This window comes from Mustela nivalis (genome assembly GCF_964662115.1).
Source record: "Mustela nivalis genome assembly, chromosome: 1".
NCBI lineage: Eukaryota > Metazoa > Chordata > Mammalia > Carnivora > Mustelidae > Mustela > Mustela nivalis.
Window position 1 is genome coordinate 186,571,664 of NC_139020.1, and position 22,462 is coordinate 186,594,125.

Genomic DNA, 22,462 nt, shown 5'->3' on the forward strand with positions numbered 1-22,462 from the left:
GGAGGGCTGGAATCACCAGGTGACTCAGCAATTCTACCCCGAGGTGTGCATCTGAGACAACTGAAAACCGATGTCCACACAGAAACTCGAACGCAAATGTCCACAGCAGTATTACTAACAACAGCCCCAAGGTGGAAAACACTCAAACACCTATCAGTTGTGAAAAGCAGAAAAACAAAACGTGGTATATCCATATATTACTTGGCCATCAAATGAAAAATCCTGAGCTCTATTCCAGTATGGATAAACCTTGAAAATATTATGCCAAAATATTACACTGGAAGAAGCCAGAGACAAAAGGCATAATTTGGGGGCAGCTGGGTGGCTCAGTCGTTAGATGTCTGCCTTTGGCTCGGGTCATGATCTCAGGTCCTGGAATTGAGCCCTGCATCGGGCTCCATGCTCAGCGGGGAGGCCTGCTTCTCCCTCTCCCACTCCCCCTGCTTGTGTTCCCTCTCTCACTGTGTCTCTATCAAATAAATAAAATCTTAGAAAGAAAGTGAGGAAGAAAAAGTGAGTGATTGTTAATGGATGTGGACTCCTGGGGGGCGATAAAACTATTCTGGAAGTTTGTGAACGCACAACTTTGTGAAGAGTCAATTCCACTGAAGTGCACACTTTAAAAAAAAAAATGAACTTTACTGCACATGAATGAAATCTCGATAAAGCCATTATTAAAAAAACAACAAACAGGAATGCTAGTGCACGATAAAAAGGGACGAGCTACTGACAGATGCTACAACAGGGATCAATCTTAAAATCCTAACGTCATGTGGCAGATATAAGCAGATTAGAGACTGTCTGCTATTAAGAATAGGAGGAAAAAGAATTGAGGGAACTTTCTGGGGTGATGAAAATGTTCTGAAACAGGATTATATAAACAGAACTATAACTCTAAATTTATTAAAAATGATTAAAGTGTATATTTATAATAGTTGTATTCTATGATACGTACGTTTTGCCATAAGACAACCAGGAAACCCTGACTGACTGCTGGCAGAAGGAGAGCACGGTATATACAGTCCCTCTTGGGAACTGCTGAGCAGTTCCAACCAAATCAGAACATGAATGTGCACTCCAGGCTGTCGCCACTGGACCCGTGGCGTCATACCCAATAGAGATGTGTCCAGATGCTCATCGAAAAGCACGGTCAAGGATTCTCATCATCGCCAAAGTGTGGAAACCATGCATATGTTCACGGATAGCAAAATGGATGAATAAATTCACAGGTGGAGCCTCACGATGACATTCATCAGTAAGAACAAACCACATCTACAGGCAACAGCATAGATGACCCTCAGAACCAGCGTAGAGTGAAAAAAGCAAGACACAAAAAAGGACAGAGGGGATAATTCTATTTCTATGAAATTCAACAACAGACAAAGCTAATTCATGCTCACGGTTACCCTTGGGAATGGACTGTTCCTAGGAAGAAGGAGCTAGAGGTGCTCCTGGGAAGCTGGTGAGGTTAGTCTCTTGACCTGGGAGTTTGCTATTCAAATCTATGGGGGGTGAGACGCATCAGGGGGTACATGTCCACTTTCCCGTATGTTATACTCCAGTAACATGCTTAAGACACAAATAGGACTGTACCTACACCCTTCTCTGCTTCTAAAAAAGATCACAAAACATTTCAATAGTCACACATTTTAGGATTCAGATTCAGATTTAGGATTAATACACACACCACGATAAACAAAACCTTGTACCATAAAGAACTCCTCTATTTAAGGAAGGGTCCACGGCTCAGCGCAAATTCAGAGAAAGCCCATCCAGTAGAAGATCTTACCCGCCTTTAACAATTTAATGCTACAGAAACCATTTTCTTCTCTAACTTTTTTCGGGTAGTAAGAGCTATGCACTCCCTCTGCACAGCTGATGTATCGTATTCTCGGCCCGTTTTTTAGGGAGGAACTTTGCAACTGTCATAACCTTAGCAATTCTGAGCCACCAGATCTTGTGTTCACTTGTGATATAAACTCGTCATCCCCCGTCGTCCTCTGCATTCACCTCTCACACAATACTCAATCCCTAAGAGATTCCTCTTCTCCCAAGCAAGTTCTCTTGGGAGAAAGCTTTGGAGCTTGGTCGTTTTCTTTATTTTTAGCTTGGTTGAAAAACAAAATTAGCCCAAGTGAGGTTTGCTATGCCAGCCAACCTAAGACATTTCCCAGGCTGGCGTGCTTCTTCACCCACCCATTGTTCCCAGATGACAAATGACGCCCTTGACAAAGTGTCGGCTCCAAATTACTTGAATCTCAAGCGTTTCTGGGTGGCATCTGGCCAGACTAGCTTCTCTCACCGTCCTCAAACAAAATCACAGACAGGAAGGAAATGATCACATTCTTAAGTTCCTTTTCCTCTTCTATTAGCTTCTTTTCAGATATACGAGCCTGGAAAACGGGCTCATTCTTACCAAAGTGCACATCAACGCAGTTACTTGTGGAATACACTCGCATCCCCCCTGTTCTTACAAAGGTCATATGCCAGTAAATTAGTCCCTTTTATTGGGGGGTGGGGCACTCTTAAAATGTCTCCATGTAACTTACCCCACTAAAAATACCAGTCTGTGTCCAGTGTTGATCAATGACACAAGCCCTTCCCATATGACCCAAGCTCACGATTTCAGAGAACACACTGGTTCAGAAAAGAACTACCTCAAAAAAAAAAAAAAAAGAACCATCTCTTCACACCCAAAAAGAATTCCTTCTTATTCATTCCTCCCTTCCAAATACTGGAATTTTTTTGGTAATATTTTATTTATTTATTTGAGAGAGAGAGAGAGAGAGAGAGAGAATGAGAAAGAGAGGGAGCCTGATGCGGGACTCAATCCCAGAACAGACTAAGTTAAGCCAAAGACAGATGCTTAACTGACTGAGCCACCTAGGTGCCCCCGCCAAGTACTGGAATTTTGATCAGCCTTACTCTCTAAGTGAGGACACACCCTGGGGCCTGAAGTAGAGCTTTGAGGATAGAATTCGACTTTCTAGTTTCCCGGAAGAGAAATTTCTGTTCAATTCACATAAGAATGTAGAAATAGAAAAAGACTGAGAGGCCTGAAAAGAATAAACTCAAGTTTATCGGATATGGGAATCAAACCGTTACATAGTGGTTTAAAAAAGGCCACATGGTGTCAGGTAGGGATGGAGAGCAGGAGGGGGAGGTCTTGACTGGTGCGGAGGTCGTCAGTAAGGAGGTAAGGGTGGGCTGCAGGTAGAGTGCTGGGGGCCAAGTCAAAGGTGCTGGTGCCTGAGGTCAGAGACGGTGTCCTGATCCCAACCAAAGGGGGTTGAGGGGCAGGGACAAGGTAAGACACCCACAAACTTCCCTCAGACATTCACTAGTCAGTGTTGATGTTCTAAGGTAAAAATACCAACAGAATGACTGATATATTACTAGTCAAAAGGGCAACTCTGAACATATCTATTTAACTGAAATTTTTCCCACAACTGCTTCTATTTATCATCCAGACAAGTCTCTTTTAGCAGAGAAACATATGCTCTTAACACGGAGTTCCAACTCTTGGCTGGTTTGGAACGCCTTTTAATTTAAAGTAATTTATGATAAGGAATCTTCCCCCGGGCAAGGGCACTTAATCCAACTATACCTTTAGAGGCTTCTGTCCCCAGTGGGTTTTCTAAGAAGTCTGTCATGTCGTGGTTCCAGGCGTCTCGGACCGCAGACTTGGACACCACCCTGCCGTTCAGCTCTTGCTGTGGTCGGAAGTTATTTCTCAGATACTCCACCGACTTGACGTGGTCTTGCTGCTCCGTGGTGAAGATGGAGTAAAAAGCCTCGAGCTAAACAGAGAACCAGAGAGGGAAGAGGGGGGAGAAAGAGACCAAGAATGAAAAAAGTGATGTGGGCGGGGGTGGGGGGGGTGGGGGATAGGGTGGGGTGGGGGGAGCCAAGGACACAAAATGGTAGGATGTGCCCCAAGCCGAGTGTGACAAACCCAGCAGGATGCAGGCTCCTTGATGGAACCACTGCCCAGGGGCTTATCTGGCTGTGGTTTCTGTCCTGTCAGCGAACCCAGAGAACACTCCACCGGAGGAGGCTTGTACAAAGCTCTTGGAGCCTGTTTCTCAGAAAAGAGTTCCAGTCTTTCTGCTCTGCCCCCTGGCAAGACTGTTCATGTTCTGGGAAGAGCACAAGGTGATGGTGCAACTGGCAGGTTCCAGAGCCCGGAGTACATAGATGGAAAGTCTAGCTCCACAGTTCACCCGCTCCGGGGCTCTAGGAAGTGGCTTCCCTGCTCTGAGCCTCAACTGTTCCTCAATAAAATGGTGCTAACAACAGCAGCATCGACCCCGGTAGGGTTTGTGCCAGTACTCAATGAGATAATCCATGTGCCGTGCTTAAAACAGTCCCTGGCACAGAAGGGCTCGGTGAAGACGAGTGATTCAGTTCTTACTAAGTGTCTTCTTCCGTATGTAATAGGGATTCAGTTCAGCAAAGTTGCTAAGGCAGAAAGCTGATGGCTTGTGAGGTAAACTACTCAGTTTAACACTTACCAGATGAGTAATCATAGTCAAACTATTCAAGCATCAGTAACTCAATACATATCAACATTTTATATATATATTATATAAGACAGATATAATACTAGCCACTATCTTATAAGATCATGGAAAAAGCTTATAAAATAAGATTATTTTCATCTTAAAAAATTAAAATGTATATAAACCATTTAGCAGCCATTAAGTCCATGGTTAGGATTAGCTGCACTCATTATTATTCATATTATTAAAAAACACTTTCCAGAAGACTACAGACCCAACTTTTATGGAGATGCAAAGAAAAAAAAAATCAGGACTTCAGGATCATATTTCCATTATTAAAAAGGATTCTTTGTGGCCCTCCATCTTCTGCTCATTAAAAAACAACAACAACAACAACAAAACAAACCTAAAAAAAACCCAAACCAAAACAAACCAAAACCAAAACCAAAACCACAACAAAAAAACCCCAAAACCAGAACACCACAATAATGCTTTGATAGAAGAGAAATGAAGCTGAGGCTGGGCCAGAGATCTGTTCTCAGTGGACCACAAAGTTATCCTGGTCACCAAAGAAATAAAATTAATCTAAAATGACCAGCCATGGAACACACTACTTCCTTGAAGTGGGGGATGAAAATGGAATGGCCCATTTGGCTCCTTGAACACCCAATCAGAATGCTTCCCAAGCAGCCAGAGTGGCCGCCCTAGGCTGTCAGGGACCATGGCCAACACCAGTGTTAAATATACAGGAACATTACGACAGTGTTTCTTTCTTTCTTTTTTTAAAACATTTTATTTATTTATTTGAGAGACTGAAATCACAAGTAGGCAGAGAAGCAGGCAGAGAGAGAGGAGGAAGCAGGCTCCCTGCTGAGCAGAGAGCCAGATGCCCCAGGACCCTGGGATCATGACCAGAGGCTTAAACCCACTGAGCTATCCAAGCGCCCCTCTTTCTTTCTTTTTTATAAGTAGGCTCCACACTCAACGTGCAGCTTGAACTCAGGACCCTCAGATCAAGAATTGGATGGCCACCAACTGAGCCCATCAGGAGCCTCCCAACCTGCGTTTCTGGATGGTCATCTTGAAGCCTGGAACTAACCCCAGTGTTTCTCACACAGCTTCAGACAATGTCACAAAAATTGATTTGCTTGATCCGAAACTCCCTCTCTTTGCATGAGAAAGCAATGAATGTGCATAGTGATCACAGCCAAGAAAAATCATTTAACTACCTGGATTCACCTATCATTTCACCTCCCCTGCAATTCTCCTGCAAATGTAAAGTGATAACAAACCATGAAACCTTTTCTGCTTTTTCATCAAGGTAACAGATCCAGAATATCTCTCAACCCAGCCTAAAAGCAAAAGTAGTCTAGTCCTGTGGTGTTACTCCAGTTCTCCAACAGTCTCGTACCTTCTAACAACTCCTGTGGTGGCTATGCAAAATTGTCTTTCTTCCCATTCTTCCTTGTGATGTCCCTTCTTTATTTATAGTGAAGAGAGAATGGCCATAAGAGCAGAAAAATTAAGAAAACTGGACTGTTTACAATGCCAAATGTGACCCACTCAGATGAACATAATTGGAGGTATTGAAGAAAATCCAGTCTCCTTAACCTGGCAATGTGTACTCATTCCAACTCGGAACTGAACACATCCACACATGAGAGAAGGTTTCAGTTTCCTGACAGAAAATAACTTCTTAAGATTACATGCAAGGAATTAACAAAGACTCTGGAGACCGTCTAGGAAAAGACCAACCAAAGTGATTACAGGGACAAAGGCTAAATCCCGTGTGGAAAGGTGAAGGGAAGTGGGAAGTATTTAGCTTGAAGAAAAGGCAGGTTAGGAGTAATTTGATTAAAGGCCCTTGTATGTGGAACATGCTGACCAGCTCTTCTCCATGTCCAGAGAAGGCCAAAGAGAGGAAATTGGTTTAAATTAAAGCCTTAGAGACGTGAGTTGAATAGAAAAAATTCCTTAACTTTCAGGGTGATTTTTTTTTTTTTTTTAAACGGCCAGGCTGCTATACATAGCAAGTTAGAACGGAAATATTCTGGAAAAGCAGCCATCTGTCCTGAAATAGTTTAATTTCTGAGATGCCAGAAAAGGATGGCCTTGGAGACTGTCTCGGTAATCCGACTCTAAGGTTTGTTTATTCTCTAGAAGACTTGCTTCTTTCACAGCTAGCATTTAGTTCTCCTAAAAAGTTTCATTTCTGATGCCTCAGGAAAGAATTAGTCATATAACTGTAAAAAGAGGCAGGTTCTGAATTTAACACAAAAATGCTTTTGCTTAAATTGCTCTTACAGCTTAATGACATGCTATGGCTTAAAAGCTCGACTGCTTCCTTGTCATTAACTCAACTTGCCCAGAGATTTCCAAGGAAGTATGTGATGGTTTTCAGAGTGAACTGATGACCTGGACGATATTATATTGTCAACTGGATCATAGCTTCGCTTGACAGTCATACAAAAGAGGAAAAGGAGGTCAAGCTTAGCAGACTCATCAAATGTCCTTCAGTATGTTGGCAGTGTTCACTAAAACCCTGTCATTCCTCTCAGTTGAATGAAAATTGCCAGTGGTCTCTCTTGCTGGTGCCCTGCATGTCTGGCCATTGGGTAGAAACCACCATGATGCCTGGATTGGCCAAGGGAGTCTACGTTTGCACTCTGGCAGGTGAACAGTGATACTCTGGGTGAGAGAGCCGCTGATGGATCATTACATAGCTACTCCCCTTTCTCCCTTGATCCTTACCCTTTCCTTGTAACCACACTTGATAAAGGTGAATCCGATCACCACCCAGATCTCTACTTTTTGATTCCAAGGGATTGCATTTATAAAGACTACAGTGAGAAGGTGCCCCCTAGAGTTGTGCAGGTCTAGCAGTACTGCCTAACTCTGCAGCCACAGGACAAGCTGTTAACTCTTCTAGATCTGCTTAATAGTCACACAGCTATTTTCTTAAAATGTACATGAGATGCCATCATGCCTCTGTTCAAAAACTTTCAAGGGCCTCCAATTCTACTGGTGGGGCCCTAAGGATCCAGCCTGTGCCCAATTCCCCAACCTCGTAACATTTACTCTAGCTACCTGGGTTCAAAACCCTGTTTCCAATCCCCACTTGCTAAGTGTGTAACCATAATCAAAGTATTTGATGCTTCTGTGCTTTGGTTTTCTTACTTGTACAATAGCAATAATACCAATTGTGGTTTTTGCTACTATTAAATGAGATACTATACATAATGCATTTGGAATAATGTCTGGCACACAGTAGATATTCACTAAGTTTTATTAGCATTACTATTATTCTTCTTTTATGAGGAATGTGGTAACTGTGATTGTACTATAAACTTCCAACAACTCTAAGATGCTCTCTCTGCTTCTCCCTCCTTGGAAAGTGTATTTATCAAACGCATTCTGTGACAGGTACTTTGTTATGGAATTCACAAACATTACTTTGGTTTCTCACTTGTTTTAGTTTAAAATAATAACATTAGAGTAACACTGTTAACACTATTATTATATCATTAACACCAACAGCTAATATTTACTGAGCGTTTATTCCTGGCATTGTGTTAAGAGTGTTAGGTGCTTTACTTCCTTACGTCCTCACAGAAGTCTCATAAAGTTGGTGGTATTATCATATCATTATTTGTGACTGAGGAGGAAACTGAGCTTAGAGACTTGACATGGCCTGCCTAAGATCAAAGAGGAAACAAGAGTTGATGTGACCGGGGTGACTGGTTGAGCGTCCTACTCTTGGTTTCGGCTTGGGTCGTGATCGTAAGGTCGTGGAATCAAGCCCCTCCTCCATCAGGCTCCAAGCCCAGCTCAGAGTCTCTCTTCCTTTCCCTCTGCCCCTCCCCCTGCTCACGCATACTCTCCCCCCACCCTTTGAAGTGAGTATTAGAAACCTAGGTCTGTTTGACTGTCATACTCTCAGCCACTTCATGTCACATGCATAATAGGCCTGCAGCATTATTCATGGAAAGAGTAACATTGCAGTGGAGTTACTGAATGTGATAACAGAAGTCCCTAAAGAGTTCCTCCTCGCTGATCCTGAAAGACCACTAATGCGGGGCACCCACCATTGGCAATATAAAACTATTTGCACTTTACCGCACTCTGGACAGAAACAACTTAGGGCTCAATGAAGAAGGAACTGGGAACCAGGAACAAGATGGCGGGCACAAGGAGGAGAAGCTATGCACCACAAAAAGCCCACACTTACTTACCTATTCTTTTCCAGAGGCAAATAATAAACACACTGGATTTATCTTTACTTTAACATAACTAATGAAGTCTTTATCATTTAGTAAAAATAAACGAAAGTTTTTATTTCTATAATGTAAAATTGACTTTTTAACTTTTGAAGCGAACACGTAAAACACTTTTCTTTTATCCCTGCTTGGGGAGTTGTAATTGCATTTTAACTGGTGCTGTTTCAAGAACAATTTTAACCTTGAATTGCAAATGTGTTGGCTGGAAGTGTATATAAATCATTTCAACTTAGTTTTTATTATAAAAATATTACAGAGAATAATTAGTTTTTAATCTGTCAGTTCAAATCAAAGGAAAGTTGAAGTCTATTCACGCTATTCGTGTGCAGCAAGAGCTCTCGTCCACGAGATGTGGGGAAGGGCCATCATGGCTGAAGGGGAAAAAGGAGAGAAAATCCAAAGCAATATAATTATGAACCATTAAAAGGCCACTGTGTACAATATGTTAGAGGATGGGCATATTACAGCCTTTACACAAAACCACAGTCCATTATAAACATAATAATAAACGCTGGGGTAAGCATTAAGAATGGAAATGTCACACCTAAGGTCACGGAGACACTTCAACTTCACCACACATTTGAGGGGTGACAGGGCAAGCCCTGGGGTGTTGCCTCATTATTAAACAAAAGTGATGGAATATTAAATTCCCAATAGCCCAGAGCGTCCAAAGTTTTACTGACTGAACCATGGCTGCAAAAATAAAATCCAAGAATAGCTAGCTAACTACAAGGACATGTCCCTCCTGCAGCAACAGAGAGTTTTGCATGAAGACAATTATAAAAAGGCCTTCCACAGAAAGAAACGGATTTAACCATAATTGCCACCAAAGAAAGCTATCTGTTGAGCAGAGAGCCAGATGTGGAGCTCGATCCCAGGACCCTGGGATCACGAACTGAGCCGAAGGCAGAGGCTTAACCCACTGAGCCACCCAGGCGCCCCTTACCCCACCATTTAAAAAACCTTCTCTATTCACATACACAGTGCATTATGTGGTCTTGGAATAGGAACTTTCTGAATTATGTGATTCCTTAGGTGTTGAGATAAAATGTGAAGGCTACAATAGCCATGAGCCCAAAGGAGCTGTTCCCCCAGAAATATGGTGAGCTCCCTTTGCTGGAACGATAATAATTTTAATACACTGGTTTGAATCAAATATATTAAATGAGGTTCACCTGTTTCTCTTTACATTTTTTTAATGTCGTGACTAGAAAATCACGTATGTGCTGGACAGTGCTGCCCCAGAGTCTTGGTGACGATTTAATAACAGCAACAACAACAACAAAAAATCCACCCAATATGTCTTGCACACGCCCTGTGGCGCTAGGCACTAGTTTAGGCATGCCACATGCATTCTAACATTTAATCTTTATAATGACTCCATGAAGTGGCTGTATTCTTATCACCCCCATTTTACAGAAGAAAACTGAGGCACAAAGTAAGCCGCGGAGTAACTCAACTCATGTGGCTGAAAAATGGAGCCAAGAATGAAACCCAGGCAGTTTGTCTCTGAACAGAACATGGTCTTAATTCAATAGTTTCTCTGCTCTTTACGACAGAGGTAACACTGGTTTAAAAAAAAAAAAGTATTGCAAATCAACCTTTCCTAACCACTCCAGCTTACTGTTAGAAAAATTAAATATCCGGAAGCAAACAAACTAGACATCTTTATATTTATTTATTGCTTTTTTTTGATTGAGCCTCCAAGAGGCACTTAAACAAAATTCATGTGAGGAAAAATTATAGGTAGTATCATATTTTAAAGTATAGGAAGCAGACAGTTCTGGAAACGGAAGGCTGGTATGGTTTCCAATGGCCAATGTGCCATCATATGAGAGCCATCATTCTAGAATAAAACACATCCCTGTCTACTGGACTCAAATGATCATGTTCTCTGATTGATCATGAACACAATAGAGGCACCATCTCAACATGCTAGCCTCGCTCCTTTGACCTGGTAAACCATCCCATTTTGTTGGGATGATAAAGTCACGACACAATGTTTGCTTACTATTTACAGAGACATTTAGTGGAACCAACCACCTAAGCCACACTGACTGCAAGCCAACACGTGATCTCATTAGCAACACTGTATTAGATCCAGATTATCACAGGGACCAAAGTCAGAGCTTACCAGCTATGGGGCTGGTTTCAGTGTCCAAGGAGACTCACAGAAGAGGCAAAATAAGGAGTTGTTCCTATCTGGAAGGCTTCAAAGAAATCCACGTCATACAAGCCACCATACAAGTGCTACCCACTGCATTATATGGTGAACACATTCTCATTTTTGTTGCTGACAGACACCCACACGGTGTAAGGGGGAACAGAACAGAGGAAACAGTCTTTGGAGAAAGAGAAGAATGAGGAACTTCGAATGTTTTCTTCCTGACAGCAGCAGACATAGGATTCTGTCTACTTGGTTTTCCACACTGGCTGTCTGCCTTTCTGAAATGAACGTTCTGTGCTAACTTCCGAAAGAATGTTGGCAGGGTCAGGGAGGGAAGGTCTGAAGGGACAATACTTGGATGGTTAATGGTTTCCCTTCTGAGCGCTGACACTACTGTGACCTCCATGCAAGTGTGCCAGCAAGGATCCCGTTTGGCCACAGGAAAATGAGCTGTTTTTCCTCCCTTGGGGGAGAAAGAGAGAGAAAGAGGGATAAAGTGAAGCTGTGTCTGATGAAAGTACTGTCTAAGGATAGTTTATAGTTTATAGTAAAGAAACTGGGAAGCCAGTATGATTAATTGATCTCTTTACTATTTCCTTGAAACAGAACTACCTGCAGACAAAGTCATATATTCCAAGTCACAGAGAAAAACTCTTCTACTTCCTCTCTCTGAGTCTTTGAGCAGCAAGGAGTGAAGCGTACACAGATGTTAACTAAGCATTTCCTGGGCGCCTGGGTGGCTCAGTGGGTTAAGCCTCTGCCTTCGGCTCGGGTCATGGTCTCAGGGTCCTGGGATTGAGCCTCGCATTGGACTCTCTGCTCGGCGGGGAGCCTGCTTCCTCCTCTCTCTTTGCCTGCCTCTCTGCCTGCTTGTGATATCTCTCTCTGTCAAATAAATAAATAAAATAAAAATCTTAAAAAAAATTAAAAAACAAAACAAAAAAACCTAAGCATTTCCTAAGATGCCCAGTGACCCAATGTCAAAATGCTTCTAATTGACAAACACTTGACAAGACATCCAAGCCTATAGTTCTTCTATCTTTTGTTTGGACACACAAAATATTTGAAATTCGAATAACACAGTACTACACAATTATTACTCTTTGCCTCTCCCCTCCACAGAGTGTCCTACGAAAAAAGGGGCCAGACTCGTATTTCTTAGTCTCATTATCTCAAGCCTTTGTATCTCTGAAGACAAAAGCATCTATCTTAATGGACAAAAAGCATCTTTTTTCAAAGTCCCCTGCCCCAACCCTGGGGATATAAATATTTGGACTGCAATTTTACTTTATTCTAGTAAGACAATGCTGGCTTCACCATTAGGAAGAAAACTCGTTTCCTGTTTCATTATCTTCTTAAAGCTGGCAGATCCTGTTCAGCAACCAAATTGCTAGTACTTCTTTTGTCATCAGAGAAGAATTAAAGGAAAAGAAATTTCTTGAAGTAAAATGTCTGCCAACAGCAGTGAAGCCAAGTCTGTCTGGCCTTACTTTGTTATCGGGACAACATGTCTCTCCGGCACATAGCTCCTTCTAAATGACAAGCTCTGTTTATCCCCCAGGGCAGGGGGGCAACACTGGGTGTTTTAGGAAGCTACCTGGTCTGTCTGCTGATTTATTTAAGGATGGACACATGACCAAGGCCAGCCAAGCTGCTGGCTGACCAACATCTATTCAGATCTACCTTCTTGAATACTGGAAGTAGGACCCTCACTATTGTCAGTTGGTAGCTGGCCCTTGAGTTGAAAGGTGAACTGGTATGAGAGCAACCGTATTTGACCAGGTAACCAAAACAAAACCAACTGGGAGTGAGAAAAGCATGAGAATTTTGCAGAAGTACAGAATCACAGAATCACAGAGCAGTGGCAGAAACTCCAAGATTTAAGAACCTGTGTGGCCCCTGAGAGAGGGCTTTGCTTCCCAGCCACAGTCCTGGATATGACGGCTTCATCTCAGGGTACCTCCACCACTGTTTCCTTAAAATACTCCCTTACCTGAGCTACCTTATGTGGGTTGCTGATTCTTAACTCCAAAACACACCCAACCAGGACACCCTCTAACCCTATTTCCCCCACCCCTTATTCCAAATTCTCTGCCTTTATTAGGAAAATCTTTGGACTCTTCCCCACTGCGGCCAAATCCACAATTTTGTTGCCCATATCTTTACTTATATCATGGGTGCTGTCACATAATTCTAGAACTTCCCCTGGCCTACTACAACATTCCATATTCCTACCTGTCACACTCTAAAAAGGCATCTCTATGAGCAGCTCTGATAAGAACCTTCCATTTTTAGACAGTCCTGCTTAATGGCTCAAATCCCGTTTCTCACAATCCTACCCAATGTTGCTGGCTCTATTTTCTGAAACTATGGAGAAGAAAATACCCTTCTACTTCAGCGCATGCTGCATTACGATGACTAATACATCCCCTCTAGGAATTTTCTCCTTCCATCTATTATGCCTCATGAGGTGATTTCAAGCCTCCCCACCCATTCCTACTCCCACCCGCCCTGTGGCTCCTCTTCCTCTGACACAGCCCTCAAACCCATCTCCATTTCATCCAATTTCCACATCCACCTTTCTAGGAAATTACTCAGAGAGAAGCAGTTCAGTGTAATGGTCAGCCACAGGGGTTTTAGAATCAGACAAACCTGGGCTCAGTTTCCGGCTTCAACAGTCATTACCCATGAATTCCTGGCTACGTATTCCAATCTCTCCAGGCCACGATACCTTTACGTGCACCATCCTTGAACAACAGCCATCTCTCCACGCTGTTTGGCTACGAAACTGGCCATGTGTAAAGTGCTTAGCGCACAGAAAGAGCTCAATCAATGGTATCTTTCCTTCATTTTGTCATGTACACAAATCTCTCCCTCTTCTGAACTTCGGGTAGGCTTAGTGGCTCAGAGCATGACTTTTGGGATCGGACACTCTGGCTTAGTAACTGGTTGGGTGGCCTTCTGTATCTCTTCTCTATAAAAGGGTGGGGTGGGGCAAAGAGGACTACCGTTTGTGAGGATTAAATAGGTGAGCACATATAAAGAGCTCGGAAGAGTTTCTGGCACAAGCTGGACAGCTGTTCCCGCCTCAAGATGGAATACTTACCTAATACCTGGTTTTATACCCTCAATTCTCCTCAACCAGTGGCTGAGAAACTGTGTTTTATATTTGACAATTCTTGGGTTCAGAAACACGGCTGTTAGAAAGACAGAAGGAATCGGGGCAGGGGAGAGGATAAAAATACTGGTGTTTTGTAGCCACGTTAAATGGTTACGTCAACGCAAAACAAGTGAACACCGAGGTCCCATGTGGGGCTGAATACCTACCTGATGGTAAGAGATGGGGACAGGCCTCCGGAAGACGATCCACTCCACTATTTCGCTACACGGTGGGGTGGTCAGAGAACCCGTGTACCGGTAATAGCTCCCCAGGGACGCAGGCAGGAGGTCCCGGAGGACGAAAGGATCCAGAAAGGTCTCCTTCTCTGTGTGGAGGAAGAAGGAAAAGAAAGGCACAATGATGTAAGTCATATTATGCTGCAGACATACAGTCGAAACCCTCGGCATGCTGGTGCCACATCACAAGCCTTCTGTTTGTTTACATCCCGAGAAGCACTAGCATTTGGTGGTGGGAGGGCCACAGCAAACAAAACAGCGTTTCCCAGGATGTGTTCTGAGGCTCCACGGTGCACTGTATTTCACAAAAAACAGGTTCCATGACGAGTGCTGCTGGGCAACCTGCGGTCCTTTCTTCTCCCCACCCCAGGGAACAAACAAAACACTAGCACAATCAAGTCCCTGAGAAGTCCTGCAGAAAAGAAATGGACTTGATTTCATGTAACCCATCCCTTCCCAATCTTGCTTTGCCATTGAACCCTTCCCCATCCAATACTTAGGAACTAACAATCAGTGGCATAAACGCTGGACCACCCACGAGAGATTTGGTGTAAAAAGAAAACTGTCAGCCAACGGTAAAGTTCAATTCCGAAGCTGGTTACATTCGATTGTGGTTTCACCCAGCACCTCTCCAAATCAAAGTGAAATCTAACCAACCTACAGCCCTGAGCTTATAAAATGGGGGCCCAGACAACAGGCTTCTTCTTTTTACAAAAGCAGAGTGGTCTTTCCTTATGTGGGAGGAATATTTCAACCAAGACTGAAAAATGATACCTGACAATAACTCTATGAGAAAAACAAGGTTGAAGGGGGTTAATGCCTGCCCAAGGTCACACAGCTCCTAAACTTCAAAGCTGGCATATGAACCCAGGCACTCGACACCAGAGTGTGCACAGCTCTGACTCAGCTAACAAAGAAGCTGAAGCAACTTCAGTGAATATTGAAGGATAGGGGCAAAAGAGGAAAGGGCATTTGGGGCTGCGGGAATAGCATGTTCAAAGGTCCTGAGGCAGGGAGAAACAGTGCAACAGTGTTTAGGGCACTGTATTATAGCTCTCCCAATCCGGCTCAGTAGATCATCCAGCTTCCTTCCCAAATCAGAGAAGGCTCTATTCTCTCTCTAGGTCTATAAAGGTCTAGCCCTGAATTTAAAAAGTCTGGGATTTCTTTCTTAGCCCTTCTTGGAATGTAATAAGGCTATTCTAATCCTGCTAGTGATTGGCTCCCTAGTGGCCTCCCCTATGGGCTCAAGGATATTCTTGCAAGGACCTTAGGGCTCCAGGTTACCTCCTGGACACATCTGTGCCTACAGGAGTAGTCCTTCCAGGTTCACACCCCTCCTTCCTTTTCTTCAATGCAGAACGAGCAATACAGGTCTTTGTGCAAATGTGCATCCATGGACTTGAAAGAGCTCTGTGACTAGGGGTTATGCAAAAACCTCAACAGAAATCAACTCTTTAAGAATAAGCAAAATGGCAATTTTTGGGGGGGAGAGATTAATTGACTAAAACTTAACACTTTTTTAATTTTATTACCATATGCCAGACACCATTCTGAGGGTTAAGCAGTAGTTACTGGATGTGCCAGCCCTTGTTTTTAGAGTTTGATAAAGATTAATTTCTTTCTTTCTTAAAAGAGCCCCATGAAGTTGCCCTATTATTATCACTAATTTACAGGGCTCGGATGTACAACAGGTAGGTGAGTTAAGAATCCAGGCTTTCATTATTCTTAAACCATCACTATATGCTTTCAATTTACAATACTTAACTCAAATTTCACAGATGTGGAAATGAAGGCACAGAGAAGTTAAATGACTAAGCCCAAGATCACTAGGGAATGGGGAAAGAGAAGCCATTATTCATGAGACTCCAAAACCTTGGCTGATTCTCATACAGGTTTTCAAGTCTATGTTTTTAAGGAAAAATTAAATATTAAGTCATAAATGCCAAAGTGTCCAAATTAGAAAGTTCTATAACCAAAATGACAAAAGCGGGTTCTGTTTGGACAAAAGGCCGGAAATCACCAAACTGCCCTTCCGCCCACTGGCAAGTGTGGGTTTTAATTTAAACCTGGTGACCGGCAACCCAATGACAGGGTAAATCTCTGCCAGCGTGCTTGGCTGAGACGGGGTTGGCTAGGAGCAGGACAAATGCTGGCCTTTGCTTGCTGCTCCTGCACTTCCCGAGCTACGTAAACAGACAAGGCAAGGCCCCAAGCAACAGAGGGAGCATAGGGCCTGGCATCACAAACCACAAAATCATCATCTTCATTTTTCCCTCACGTTGTAGGTGAACTTGGTGTCGCACCGCAGCACATGAATCGGCCTTAGGATCAAGGGCTCCAGGCTGAATGGCCAGAAAACCTGGAGAGTTTTCCCCTAGGAGCCTGATCCAATATTGGGACTGCAGTTTAGCATGCTGTAGGCAGACTGCTAGTGACAAGACAGTGCTCACAAGCCGGCAGCGGCAAAGCCCCCACCTAGAGCATCCACTGGAGGAAGAGGCCGAGGCTTTAAGGAATATAAAAAGATAAAGCAGGAACACCTGCCCTCCCCCACCCCATCTGAGATGACTGGATCTCACCAAGGGCACGTGGTTTTAGTAGGATCAGGAGTCTCCTGTCTTAAGTTCTTGTACGGGCTTCTGAATTCGGCAGGGACTGATGGAAACTGCAGGCATGACCATTGCTACAAAGGCAGAAGAGCTTTTTTTGTCCTTGACCAACCTAAGGGCTTCAGGGGCAGGTTCTGGCTTTAAATGATCAGCAGGTGCAATCAGATGGGAAGCAGGAAGAGTGGACATGGTGAGGGGGACCAAGAAGGAGGCTTTGCTTCTTGTTGATCCCGCCACAGTCACTGCTGTTGGGTCAGGATTCTGAGACCTGGAAGGGGCTTAGACCACCCTCAATCAGTGGCTTTGGGAGTCAAGGAACCCTTTATTCAAAAAAATCTTACACAGGAGGCAGCCAACTGAAACAGCTAAAATGCAGCCACCATGGTTAAAGCTGAGCTGGGAACCTAGGGACACTTTGGAAACCACGAACTTAGTCCAATTCTGAAATTTTACTGCGGGGAAAATGGAAGACAGACGGGAGGTAAAAAACTTGAGAACACAGAAACTCAGATGGGATCCCTTCTTCAAGGAAGCCACTTAGGATCTGGAATGGTAAGCCTAGGACCAGAAGTGTCAGCTAGCACCAGGAGCTGAAGACTGCAGTCCAACCACTACTTTCATCAGCACCTCATTTCTCCATCCCTACAGAAGCTGGGGAAGAGAGCAGATTCTCAGCCACCAGGGTCCGAATCCCAACTCCTCCACCTGTAAGCTCTGTGATCTCCGTTACTGAAGCTTCCTCAGCTGAGAGTTTAAAATAGAGTAAGCATCTCATAAATGACAGACTTTTTTTAAAAAAGATTTTATTTATTTATTAGACAGAGAGAGAGAGAGCAAGAGGGAGAACACAAGTAGGGGGAGTGGGAGAGGGAGAAGCAGGCTCCCCACTGAGCAGGGAGCCGGATACGGGGCTCGATCCCCGGACCCTGGGATCATGACCTGAGCAGAAGTCAGATGCTTAACGAATGAGCTACCCAGATGCCCAATAAATATTATTCTTATTCTAATTCTTATTACTTATATTATTATCATTATTATTACTTTTCTGAACAACCATGGCCTAGCCACCTACACTTTACAGAGCTATACACTTCCTCTAATGCTGGCACAGGTGTCTTTTTTTTATTTAAACCTTGATTACTAGTGCCTTAAAAGTGCCTCATGTCTGACAAATTCTCCACGAACCTGAGCAACACAGGTTAGAATTTTCTTTGCCAAGGTTCTAGTAAGAGCTTTGGAACCAACTGATATTTAACAGCTGTGTGACTTTAGGGAAAGGTCTTAAGCTCTCTGGGCTACTTCCCTTATCTGTAAAATGGGAATTCAGAGGGTATTTACCCCTCAGGAAGGCTGTGAAAATTAAGCAAGCTCATAAACGTAAAGGGCTTAGCAGAGTGCCTTGGGAGCCCTGATTTATCAAGGCAAGCACTTGGCTGAGAGCAGACCAGCTCATTTTGTGTTTTAAGCCAGGGATTGGCAAATGTTTTCTGTAAAGTGCCAGATAGTAAATATTTTAGGTTTTGCAGGCCAAGAGGCAAAATCAAAGATGTTATAGGAATACTTATATTAACAAACACATTCCCACCACCTTATTAACAATATTCAAAACGCTAATAACAATGGAGGACAACTTAAAATATATACATCTGCTATGAGAAGAACAGAATTCTTTTGGGGGGGGGGTAACATTTCACTTAATTAGGGTTTGAATGTAAAAATCATTCTTAGGTCAAGGGTCATACAACAAGAGCCAGTGAAATGGATTTAGCCATTTTCCCCTGTCCTTTTTTTTTTTTTTTTTAAGATTTATTTGCTTTTTTTAGAAAGAGAGCATGAGCAAGCAGAGGGTTGGGTGAGGCAGAGAAAGAATCTTGAAGCAGACCCCGCTGAGCTGGGCTCTATCCCAGGACCCTGAGATTATTACCTGAGCTGAAATCAAGAGTCGGCCACTTAACTAACTGAGCCACCCAGATGCCCCTTCCCTGCTGTTTTTTTTTTTTTAATCTTTTTTAAAAACTTTATTTATTTGAGAGAGAGACAGTGAGAAAGAGCATGAGTGAGGAGAAAGTCAGAGGGAGAAGCAGACTCCCCATGGAGCTGGGCGCCTGATGCGGGACTCGATCCTGGGATTCCGGGATCATGACCTGAGCCGAAGGCAGTCGTCCAACCAACTGAGCCACCCAGGCGTCCCTCCCTGCTGTTTTTTAAGAGCAACTGTCTGTGTGTTGCTGTGTGTGTCTGTAGGGGGTGTGTACTGGTGTTGGAAAGTCACCATGAGGGGTGCCTGGGTGGCTCAGCCGGTTAAGCATCTGCCTTTGGCTCAGGTCATGATCTCAGGGTCCTGGGATAGAGCCCTTGTGTTGGGCTCCCTACTCAGCGGGGAACCTGCTTTTTCCTCTCCCTCTGCCCTCTGCCGCTCCCCCTACTTGTGTGTGTGTGTTCTCTCTGACAAATAAATAAATAAAATCTTAAAAAATAACGTGGGGGTGCCTGCGTGACTCAATTGGTTTAATGTCTGCCTTCAGCTCAGATAATGATCCTGGGATCCTGGGATCAAGCTCAGAGTTAGTCTTCCTGCTAGCAGCACGAAGCCTGCTTCTCCCTCTCCCTCTGCAGCTTCCCTTTGCTTTCGCACTGGTGTGTGCTTTCTCTCTCTCTCTCTCTCAAACAAATAAATAAAAAAATCCTTGGGAACAAAAAAAGAGAGTCAGCATGATAGCCAGAGCTAGAACTGGGGTATGTGTGGGGGTAACTTTACATGTTCTGATGCCTCCACTACTGATGATCATTCCTGTTGTGAACATACATTACAGAATTAACTCTTGAGCTGTTTTCATTCCTCCTTGAGTTTTCTAGTTCAAAATGAACATCAATTTCTACTCATCTTTCTGAAAATTCCATTTCCTGCTCAGGCCCATAGGCAGTGCCCCCCTGACAAATGGGGTGCTCACAATGCTTAAGTGTAAATGAGAAATCATTTTAGAGATGGTAGCCCTTTACTTCTAGCACTGGCAACAGAGACCACATAAGCCACACGCTGGACCCACGACGGGGACTTTCCTGAGGACAGCCACTGAAGAAGGAAAGAGGAATGCACTTTCCTGGTGAGAGCATAAACTCTTCCACAAAGAAAGTCTTAAAAAATGTAGGTATTGGGCGCCTGGGTGGCTCAGTGGGTTAAGCCGCTGCCTTTGGCTCAGGTCATGATCTCAGGGTCCTGGGATCGAGTCCCACATCGGGCTCTCTGCTTAGCAGGGAGCCTGCTTCCTCCTCTCTCTCTCTCTCTGCCTGCCTCTCTGCCTACTTGTGATCTCTCTCTGTCTAATAAATAAATAAAATCTTTAAAAATAAATGTAGGTATTATAAAGCGGAGAAACGTGCTAGAGCCAGGGCCCTGGGATTTGAATCCTAACTGGTTTACTTAAAGGTCTCACCTGAGATAAGCTGTTGAACCTCTCCTGTAACTGTATCCTTGTCTGCAAAATGGGATTATAATAGTGTCAAGCTCCCTAAGCAAGTTCAATGAATAAATGAGTATTAAGTGAGTTAACGTGAGTTAAGGGCTTAGGAGAATGTCTGGCACAGGATAAGTACATGTAAGTGCTCGTTAAATGGCTCTTGTTAGAAAAGGGCAGTTTGACTCCAAACCCATCCCCAATCAGGGCATGGTGCCTCCAACTTTTAACCAAATTAGTAATTTGAATTCAAAACATTCCTATCCCAGCCACTTACCTAGTTGAGAAAAATATTTGAAACACTCTATTTATACCATCATTCATTCCATTAAACCATAATAAGCAGGTTCTGTGCATTACCAGATAAAAGAATTGAAAGGGAATGAATCTCATATTCCACTTTCAAGGATCCCAGTGCTGTATGCAGACAATATTATATTTTAATAATTAATTGTTCATCAAAGAAAAAGATGAAGAACAGGGATGCTAAATTCAAAGTTATTCAAATTGCAAAAATGAATAATGTATGACTTTTATATTAAATACACACTGTATTAAGTAGTCTACATTTCACCCAACTCTGTCTTTCATTTTTAAGCATTTTGCACGTACAATATGAATAATCAGTTAGGGGAGGTTTATTTAGAAAAAGAAATACCTTATTTGAATGCAAACGGAATATATCCGAAGATGATTAAATTTTTCTTATCAATTAGGAAATTTTGTATGAGGGCTGTAAAGTCATGGTCACCATTAAACCCAGAGTGGCCCAGTTATCCTTGCAGTTTCCTTTCAACATTAAATTATATCTGGCTCAATTCTGTTCAATTCCTTATTTCTGATAGCAGTGCCAGGAGGCAATCTTTAATTAAAGAAAATTTGAAAGATTCAAACATGCATAATTGGATTAAAAATGTGATCATTAAAACATTAGATGATAATCATCTGATTGATTGCATTTTTCAGTGTGTTAATAACCTCATATTTTCAATGCTTTGGTTATATAGGAAGAGAGAAAGCCCTTTATAAGATATGATGAACAATCAAAAAATCGATGAGACCTATGCAGTCAGTAACCAGGAATCATGGAATTATACTGAAAACACACACAAGCACACATACCCCAATGAACAAAGTATTACATTGGAAGATATATAGGGAAGAATGTGCCAGCCCTCAAAAAGCAGTCAACCAATTTTAGAATAGTAGGTAAGATAAACAAATATAAGAAAGCCCAAGCTTCTGTTTTCAGCCCAGTGATTGTTTAGTTCCTTCAGGATTTCCCAAAACTTTATAAGGAAAAGCTATTACGATTTCCTTAACCACTTCAAAGCACTGGTATGCTTTGTGTTGGGGAGGGTAGGGAGAGAGTAACATTGGAAAAAACTGGGTCATAGGTCACTCCAAATGGAGGAAGAAGATTCCTAACAGTACTTCTCAAAGTTAATGTTCACGCACATCACCTGGGGAACTTGTTAAAATGTAGATTCTGATCCCAAGAGTCTGCATTTTTAATAATGCTGAGCATATTAGAGTAGCCAGTTTCTGTGAGTATTGTATAAACGGGCCCCCACACTGTCTGCAGCCTCATCCACTGCTACTTTCTGACTCTCAGGTATAGCCATCCTGGTCTCTTTGCTGTCCTGTGATCACATGACCCCAGGGCCTTTGCACTGGCTCTTCTTTCTTCACTGCTCTCTATTCATGGCTGGTTTTAGATCACATGCCTTTCAGCTGCTAACAAGTTAGTCATATTTGAATGACACATTTCTCAATGAAGTCTCCCCTGACTATTTTGAAAATGGCAAGTTTAAAAGCAGGCTCATTGAGAAGGAAGCATCTGATGAAAAACCCAAAGGCAGAAGTGAGCCATGCAGCAACCTTGAGAGGATATTCCCAGCAGAGTGAAAAGCTAGTGCAAAGGGATTCTGCCTGGTGTGTGGCTGGGGTGAAGTGAGCAAGAGGGAAGATAGAAGGAGAAGTTCAACAGCCCAAAATCTAATGGGCTCTAGAAGGAAAAAAAAAAAAAAAAAAAAAAGATCAGCTGCTGGTT

At 43.0% G+C, this 22,462-nt stretch overlaps 1 protein-coding gene across 6 annotated transcripts in view; it reads right to left on the reverse strand.

Moving 5' to 3' along the window:
• Window positions 1-22,462, reverse strand: part of PTPRG (protein tyrosine phosphatase receptor type G) — a gene marked incomplete at its 5' end in the record, with an annotated part of 700,341 nt that overhangs the window by 126,481 nt on the left and 551,398 nt on the right. For all 6 annotated transcript variants that reach the window (XM_082727351.1, XM_082727352.1, XM_082727350.1 and 3 more), the window contains 2 exons: window positions 3,608-3,800; window positions 14,274-14,431. In XM_082727351.1, the coding sequence (XP_082583477.1) occupies window positions 3,608-3,800; window positions 14,274-14,431 (351 nt within the window). The remainder of the gene's footprint in view (window positions 1-3,607; window positions 3,801-14,273; window positions 14,432-22,462) is intronic.